General features: G+C 30.1%; 1 protein-coding gene across 1 annotated transcript; it reads right to left on the bottom strand.

The window, feature by feature from the left end:
• Positions 1-5547: 5547 nt before the first annotated feature.
• LOC100167548 (glutathione S-transferase omega-1-like) lies at positions 5548-8452 on the bottom strand. The gene is given in 6 exon segments (NM_001162285.2): positions 5548-5986; positions 6058-6176; positions 7115-7244; positions 7801-8020; positions 8093-8198; positions 8266-8452. Coding segments are annotated over 6 exon segments (720 nt in total). The 5' UTR covers positions 8291-8452; the 3' UTR covers positions 5548-5866.
• Between the last annotated feature and the right edge of the window lie 1687 nt (positions 8453-10139).

Below are 10139 nucleotides of genomic sequence, written 5' to 3'. Positions count from 1 at the left end.
TTGAATAGGTACCTAACCTATAACTTAGATGTAATCATATAGGTTATACCTATATGTATATATTTTTAAATTTTAACAAATTAACAACAAACATTAAATACTATGAAAAAATAGATTTCAGATTGGTTTTTATTATCATCAGTCATCAGTGACGCAAACAGTTGTATCTAGGATTTTTTTCTCGTTTGGGGGGGGGGGGGGTTGGAGTAAATATTTTGATAGACACATTCAGTATATAGTATATACACATAATATTCATAATATTATTAAAAAAAAATTAAATTACATTAAAATCGATATAGTTTTTAGTTGGTTAGGTATTCGTTTCTATTTTTTTAGGCCTATCTAGAAAAAATGTCTACCTACACCATTGTCCACTGGTTATCAGATTATATTATACATTATCATATTGTTAATTATTTTGTAGTTAATTTATTACAACCATTTTGAAGTTAAAATAAAGACACTAAAGTTCATCTTATGACCTATGCTATAATTAAAATTTATGATCCTCTTATTAGTCTAAATTTTAAATTATTATTGTAACTTCAATATTATGGACAAATATAGTTTTCAGTTTATACTATGCAGGACGTAGGTAGTACTACTTTAATCATTCAGAATTCAAATAAATAATTACTATCAATCAACAACGATAAAAATGGTTTTGTCAAATGTGCATATAACCAAATTATTACTTAATAAATAAATTAATATGCAAAATCAGTTAGTTATTAGTAACTTTTCAATTCTACCTATAAATGTACAATGTATTGCACAACTATTTCATTTACCGATATGCGATCCAAAATATTTTTATTTTATTGTTTCTGATTAGCATTCAAATTTTAATACCTAATATTTCATAATATATTATCACATGCAGTTGGGAAATATTTTTGCTATTTTGTATTGATTTACCGGTTGATACTCTAAGGTAAAAGTTTCCAAACTTTTCATCTTTCATGATGCGACTCGTTTTGGAAAATTTTTAAATTTCGGCAAACCACAAAATACTAATGGCTTTTTTTGCTCATTAATTTGTTTCATTGTTAATCGCTGCTCTTGCGAAAACTTTTAGTTTGACAGTGTCGTGGTGACACTTCAATGTACTCATGTAAAGAATACTTTTAAAAAGTATTTAAGATACTACTCAAATACTTTAATTGTAAAGTATTTCAAATACTACTCAAATACTTTGAAAAAGTATTTGGAATACTTTTCAAATACTTTTGGTTTTTAAAGTGGGTTTCTAATTATCGTAATATAAACACATAGGTATAGTAGATAATCTAATAGTTATCTATTATAATGACTAATAGTTTTAAAGGGAATATTGTTATTCAATATTCAATAACTTTTTTTAGAAATTTGGTTTTCACAAACCTTTGGGCTTCGGCTAACACAGAAATACAGAATATTAGGTAAATAAAACTATTATTCTATTGTTGTAGTTGACAATAATATTTTTCCAACCAATTATTTCGAATGAAAATAAAATGTTCGAAATAAAAAACCAAAGTATTCAATACGAAAAAGTACTTACCTAATACAAAAAAAAGTATTTAAAATACCATATACGATATACTTCATGCTGAAAGTATTTAAAAAGTTATTCAATACTTAAAAAAGTATTTGAATACTTTTACTCAAATACTTTTACTTAAATACTTTACAGGACTGACTGTATAGGTAATGGATGAGAAGGAAATATCGTTAGAGAGTTGGATAGAAATTGATGTTTCTGTGCAAAGCCGATATTAAACCAAGGAATAGAAAAAAAGACATTGTAGGTATTTAATAGACTATTCTTAAACATTTTAACCTACAAAATAATTTATCTTTATTATTATAATAGTTTTAAAATATTTGTGTAGGTACTAACTTACATGTTGGGTCATTTTGATTACTACGTACTAAAATTATTAGGCAGGTAAAGTTCAATTGATTTTTGTGAAATCATTATTTTATATTATAATTTAATGAATATATTTATTATTTTGTATACTTACATGGTTATTTTGTTTTTCAAATTACCTTATCAATATCATAAAATATTGGCTGTTATTTTTCAGATGAAATGTAGACTTTTTTAATGTCCAATATTGTCTAACATCGCTTACATTTGTAATAGAATTAACCATCTAATATTTAAATAAATATTTTAAAAACAAATTAAGTATGCGATTAAGTCTAATTAGTCTTACAATATCGAGTATATCATACATTATTGACTATAAAGTATACATACGTAACTTAAGTAATTTGTTTTGAAAATATGTTCATGTCTATAAAGCAGTTATAAATTTTAGTTAGCCAGAAACAAATATTGATCAAATAGACAATAGTATTGTACACTTATTTAGATACCTACGATTCACAATTCATCAATGATAGGGTAAGTACTCAAGATGAAACAAAATTGGACAATATTGTTTCTATTTATTCATAATATTAACACATATATGGACATATTTATGCCCTTATCTTTTTTCTCGAATTAACTTAAGATTCGTGCTCGTTTCATTAGATCATATTTTACCTTTGTTATTCCTTTTCATATCGCTAATTATGATTAGAAATTATCCAATTGATCCAAATGATGCGTCTGGCCAATGACACTTTACTTTAATCAGTTTGTAACAAATAATAAAATTATTAAAATTTATTTTTAACATATTTGTATTTGTTTTAAGTAATTATTTTATTTTTGGTTGTCAAGGCTATAAGTTTAATTTTTCTATAAAGTAATGTGTATTTTTTGTTAAATTGTATGTTTCACTATTGGGCATCATGCCCGTTTTTAAATTAGAAATAAATAGATAAATATTATATATTTTATTTATTATAAAATTATTTGATACTAAAAGTTTATCAGTTTTTGTGGTACAATGTTTTATCATTTCAGTGTTTTTGTTAAATATACGACGAAAAATTACAAGTCAGAATGTTATATTATAAGTTCTCTTATAGCTTTATCGGTTATAATATACCTATTTAAATTAAGACTGGGACAATGGTGCGATATTCATGTTATAATTTTTTTTCGGTCATCAAAAACTCTGATCGGTTAACTGAATAGCATTGTATATATTTTATCTGATTATTTACTATTATAACTCTTAAATCCTTAAATCGGGACCTATTTTAATAAAATATATGACTGTAATTTCGGTTAGTTTAACCGAATACATTTTCATATACATAGAACCAGAACTATTAACATGTTTAAATATTTAATGTTAAGTTCACCAATATCATATCAGTGATTACCGTATGACCTGGAGATCACAGCGAAATATTATGCATAAACGAGCCTGAATAATCAATAAAAAAAAAAATAAATGTATTTTAGTCTGTTCGATTGAAAATAGTAAATTACACGTCAGATCAAAGAGCTCGCAGACATTTAATAACAATATGCTATTTTTTCTGAACGCAGACTTGAGAGACATTTCTGGCTGCAATAACTATAATATAATCATTTCAATATATATTAATAATATGTCAACGGTGACAGGACTAGCTATAAACACACGCTGTTATAATATCTCTGCTATAATAGCAAAAATGTTTCTTATTATATTTGCCATTAATATTGCCTTATTGTATTTAAACTCAATAATGCAAAAATCGATGGCGACGAAGAAGCCAATCGTCGTACCCGATAATGGTTCCATCCATTGTCAAATCGGCGGCTGCCGAAGGAAGACCAACACCTCCAAAAACGGACCGTCTGGGCGATGCGTTCAGCAGCAGAACAAGCAGCACACACGTCGAGCGGAAGCTACGAACAGTTGCAGATAGGATGCCATCGTTTACAGCGACCACGACGCCATTGTCGGACACGAACTGGTCCGGCAGTACTACACGGTGCTGTACAATGCACCGGAACACTTGTGCGGTTCTACGCTGAGCGCGCTCAGTACTGACACGTGAACGCGGACGGCTTGCGAGTAGTGGCCACGGGATTGCCGCAGGTGCGCGGGTTACTGGAGAGCACGACGGAGAAGGACTACAACCTCGAGGCTCGAAGCGGTGGTCGACGAATCGGTGAACACGGTCAAGTGCGCGCCGGACCAGTTGCTGGTGATGGCCACTTCAGAACAGTTAGTTCAGTCGTTCGTGGTCCAGATCAAGACGTCCAGGACGTTCACCGTGGTCGCGTCGATTGTCCAGCTAGCGTCAACCGCGTGGCCGTCTGGAGCTTTTATCTTTTTTATAAATGATTTATTGAATATAAATATAAATAGTAATAAAGAGTTCATAAGTTTTGCTGATGATACGGCTATATTAATATCTGAACCAACAGTCGACAGCTTGTACCATGAAGCAAATAATATTTTAAATAATGTATATGCTTGGTTCTGTAAGAATAAATTGAAGTTAAATTTACTAAAATCTAAATTTATTTGTATTAATTTATCTTTTAATGTTTTACATGGACACAATTTGATTGTTCATTCTCTAAAATGTAATCCTAATTTAAATAGATGTGATCCAAAATGTGTAAAACTTGAAAAAGTCAATGAGTTAAAATATCTTGGTTTAATAATAGATTATAGACTTAGATGGGATAGTCATGTAAATTATATAAATGGTATTTTACTGAAATTTTTCTATGTATTTAATGAAGCCAGGTATATATTAGATGTACATTATAAAAGAGTTATTTATTTAGCAGATGTACAATCTGTTTTTTCATATGGTATATCCATTTGGGGAAGAACTTTTAATAGCATTCTACATAAGCTAAATGTTACAATAAATGGCGCTATTAAATATTTATTAAATCTTCCTCTGCTAACAAATTCTATTTTAATTTAAGAAAAGCTCAACGTAAATAATTTTAAGGTAGTCTATAACCAAGCTGTATTAGTAAACTTATTTAAACATAAACATTTAATACCAGTATCTGATCATGAACATAATACTAGATATAAGCAAAATGTTAACATACGTCTTTAGTCAAAAAAGTGTCTTGTATACGGGTCTTGATTTATGTCGCTTGTTAAATATTAATATGAATCAGTTTAATAATTTAATAACATTTAAAACTTATCTTAAGCATATTGATTTGTCAAAGATAATATGATTATAATTAACAATTGTTTTTACTATGTATTATAGTGTTAGAATAGTGTACTAGTGTGAGCAACAGATTTGATTATATAATTTTTATTGTTATTATATTATTTAAATTTATGTACATTCTTTAGGTGATAAGAACTCGCTCCCCCAGCACAAGCTTTGCTTTTAGGGGGTGCCGCAATATGATACTCATGGTATTTATGTATATTTTTTGTATTATTTATGTTTGTTGCAATAAAGTTCATTATTATTATTATTATTAAAATTAATACAATTTATAATGTTAATTATTATTATATCATTATCGACAATGTATACCTATTTTAAATTAATTTCAAACAGGGGTGTACCTAATCTAAGATCTTCATAAACAGCATAACAATGAGTAGATGAGATTACTTACTTTTTTAATGAGAAACAGGCTTGTGCCCAACACTTTAATTAACTAAATGGCGATAACCGTAATAATTAATTTAATAACTTCAGTATAATAATATAGTATCAACTTGATAAATATACGTGAATAAATAATTTTAAGTACAAATTTAGTTTTAAAAAAAAGAATAAAAGTACAAGCACCATTTCAAACTTATAATTCAGTGTTAATCTTTTGTTGTGTAATTTATTATATTAGTGTACTTAACCTATACCTATATTTAATGTTAAAAAAGAATTGCATTTATTCAAATTTAAAATTGCCATTTAACCCAGATGTCTAATGAATAATAAAAATATTAAAAACAATGTTTGAGTTTGAACAATTAAGAAGATTGCTTTAGATATCATATGCAGGTAATCCAGCCTTTCTTTTTGTAAAATGTTCAGCATGCTTTTCTGGAGTGATGTAGTACGGTGCAACAGCCTTATCAGCAATCATTAAGGATTTCCACTCTGCCTGGAAATTATAAAACAATGCAAAACTTAAAATACATAAATATAATTTCATTATTAAATCTAAAATCTCACCAGTCTGGGGAATTTGTCTTCGAAAGGAATAACAAACGTTCCATTAGAATATGGATTTATGGCATCTAAACGCTCAAACCAAGGCCATATCATATAGTCAACCATGTTTGGCTTGTTACCTAGTAATACAAATAAAAATATTAAATTATGAATTAAATTATGGTTTTAACTTATGAGTATAGGTGTAATAACTAATATATGAATGGCTTCAAATATACCTTATAGATATTCTAAAAGTTCACTATGATATCTATTGAGACATAAGAGGACATATCTCTTGCATGCATTGTCAGTCTGTAAGAGTGTATAATAGAAAATTTACATTAAGCAGTTCTCATATGGGTAAAAATATTTTCTGTAGTAGACGTTTTTTTTTTGATATTTTAATTTTGCACTACATTTTTAACAAAAAGTTTATGATAATTTTTAATATTTTACAAGCTCCCTTTAAAATTAAAATATCTAATAAATACTTCAAACATACCAGTTATTATTATGTTGTTATCTTTGTGTTTAATAATATCATTATATCAATGATAATAGGTAAATTCACTCTTACAGTCTTACAATATAAATTGAAGACAAATTAGTACACCTGAACGTACACTTGATATGTTACGTCCTTTAAGATGGAGACAATACAATATGCAGGTGATAATAATATGTGAACAATCTTGTTAGACAGTAGGACACACACTATAATACTATTTAAGACAAGCCTAAACTAGTAACTGCATAACATACCATATTAAGATATAAAAATAATACTAATTAATAAGACTTGTAAACAGTTTAATTGTTATATTTACAGTTTTAAAAAGCAACTAAGGTGAAGCAATAATTATTTATATTTAACAAAAAAATTAGATGCAAGTACAGATATCTTATATAACTCTATTAACTGCAAGTCTACAAATGTTAATTAGATATTTGAGTAAGTAGCATATTGAACCAATGAATAATGTGTTAATAATATACTGAACAGATACCAGTAATTAACATGCTTTCCCCAATTTACAAAAATCAATAAAACAATGTCTTGTATTTGATTACTTGCCTCCAAAGAATTTGGTTCCTCTTTCAACTAGTTCGGTTTCAATGGGGATTAAACTAGCAACAAGTTCATCAAAATTTTGTTTTTCTATTTCCTTTGTGGTCATTATTAACTTATAAAATGCTGTACCTACCTAAAAATTAAATAAGATAATCAACAAATACTATTAGTTTACTCAGTTGAGTAGCTATTTAATCTATAATATAACAATGAACAGTGAATACAATATGAAACCATTTATTAACATATTAAAAAAAAAAGTAAGTCAAACAATGATTCACTTCTTAGGTTAAATATAGTATATATTATACAGCGTGTCCTGCAAGATTTACCCATTGTGATATCTCCTGAGATAATAAATATATCCTAAAACTGTTTTTTTTTTTTTGTTATTAGACTCAGAGACAAAGATTACATAATATTATATTTTATTTTTGAAACAATTCATAATAGTTATTTTAGTTTTTATTTTCTGAAAATGTTGACCTTTCAACATTTTATTTTCATTATTCTCATGATTTTTAATCATTTCTTTAGTTTAATGGTAAAACAGCAAAAAACCAGATTTTATCTGGACGGTCAGACCCCCTCTACGACTAATGGGTAGATCCTCAGGGGACGCCCTGTATATTTTATAATCCGTTTATAAATTATTAGTTAAGTGGAGTATTTAAGCTACATGCACTTACTTTCCCGAAAGACTCTATTACGAGCTTGTCCAAAATTGTCTGGAGAGGACTGCTAGCCTGCAAAGGCGGTTCTGGATATTGTTTGTCAAGGAAATCAGCCAGCAGCAGGCTTTCAGAGAGGAACTTGTCATCATAAATCAAAGCTGGAACCTTGCCAGCTGGGAAAATCTTCAAGTACCATTCGGGCTTGTCTGACAGGTCAATGAACACTGTGTCATGCCTGACCAAACGTAATAAAAAAAAGTTATCATAATACATTGGTGGATTAGAGACCAAACGATGGATTACTCACGGCATGCCCTTGGCGTTCAATATCAGCTGGACCCTCTGAGCGTATGGACAGAATCGCATAGAGTAGAAGCGCAATGAGCCTGGAACCTTAGGCGGTTCCACGGAATCTGGAAGACGCGAGTAAAACGCTTTGTTCAGTTCAACAATCAAGACGTCACGTCACAACACACTTACCTTTGGACAAGTGTTTAATGGCCATGGTTGTTTCACCGGACGATCTGGGTTCTGACAATTGACACTTAAATAATAATAATAATTGTATAATAATTATTAATTAATGAGCAACGCATAAAAAATATATTAAAGTTGGAGCAACAGTGGAGTTTTTCTTAAAATCTGCGTCACAAGATAAGAGGCCGTTGTTGTTGATAACGCAATTACGTATTTATGGTGATTTATAAAAACCATAGACTAGGTCGTTCTGCCTGAATATCGAAGCGTTGAAGCAGTGAAGAAAATTAAGTGTGGGGGGGGGCGGCACCTTCGCATAATTTGCATTATTAAAAAAATCCCCGGACTACATTATTACTCTTACTCGCAACCACATGAAAATAATTTTAAAATAGTATATTGTGTGACAAGGGCGGGAAATGGCCTTCCCGCGCGAGCCACACATACTATTTTTTGTCACGCCCCTGCGTTCATGGAAAAGGTTATGCAGGGATCTATGCAACAATTATAGACTATTCTACAAAATATGTTTGCAGCTCATTTTGTGTAAGTACCTTTAGAGAGTGTAATGCACTCGGTAAATGAATAAATAAATTATAATTACAATAAATTATAATTATAAATACGCGTCCAGAAACCAACTCGGTGGGTGACAGGCATCGGGCAACGGCCCTATAACCAGTGAGTCGCACTCACAGACATCCATCACAGCCGCGGCAGGGTTGGTTTCATGATCTGTTATTTTTCATCCGAACCTTGGTACCGGTCAATCGATTAATAATAATAATATTATTCTATATCTAATGAATAATGAATTATTCACTAACTGAATAAGCGGACAGTCGTCTCGCTCTACATAGGTAGGTAATAATAATATTTCGCCTGTCACTCGCAGTACGAATTCTCGACAAGGTAATAATTATAATAATTTAGATGATATATATAATCTGCATCGGCCGTTTTCGTGTTGAATTTTGCACAAGGGTACCTACACTATAAGACGGAAGGATGTGTAGCGCATCGGCAGATCAGATTGATGCGGATCGATATAATTTATAAAAATCTTGCAATATAGGAAAATAGAGAAGTACGAATTCCGTATTTGTGCAGGTTACGAATTGGTCACTAATGATATTATATACGTTTTTGTAGACGATTCTGACATAGGGGTAACGTATGCCTATATTATAACGGTAATATCGTATGCTATTAAATATTAATTATTGGTACGTCGTAGATATAATTAGATTTTTTTTAATTAAGCGTAAAATATTATAGACTGCGTCGGTGATCTGCCGATGTGATATATTCGGATCTACATACGCCCACGCGTGTATAATAATTCACGTAGGTACTTACATATAATAATATTATATTATGGCATAATAATATTATCATCATAATATGATAATAATATGCGATATTATGCATATATTATATGAAATAAATAACGTCGAGTAAGCCCGCGAATAATAACCCAATTATTATTATAATATCCGTGCGATAACGATTAGAACAAACGATAGGCTGCCGATGATAATATGATCCAAGATGCATTTCCCTAATTCTCTGGCACCCACCCCTTGCAACTCCGCAAATTTTGGATTCAAACCAACTGAGTTTGCGCTGCAACCCCCTAACGATTTACAAGGGCTTTTGATTTGGGGGGTGCCAGCGAAACGATCGCGGCTTCCCCACTTCCGAATTTTAGACTACTCGTTTGTCTTCTGCCTTCCATTATGCCATACGTATAATTTACCATCCCCCTCCCACAACTGACCGTTTCACTCGGATATTTTCGACGAAAGAGTTGTGAGGGAGGGACTTGTCTCGTTTTGTTGTGCTAATATTCACCTGTAATGTGATTATGAAATATT

This window comes from Acyrthosiphon pisum, chromosome A2 (genome assembly GCF_005508785.2).
Source record: "Acyrthosiphon pisum isolate AL4f chromosome A2, pea_aphid_22Mar2018_4r6ur, whole genome shotgun sequence".
NCBI classification, from domain to species: domain Eukaryota; kingdom Metazoa; phylum Arthropoda; class Insecta; order Hemiptera; family Aphididae; genus Acyrthosiphon; species Acyrthosiphon pisum.
This window is presented reverse-complemented; position numbering and strand designations above follow the sequence as displayed.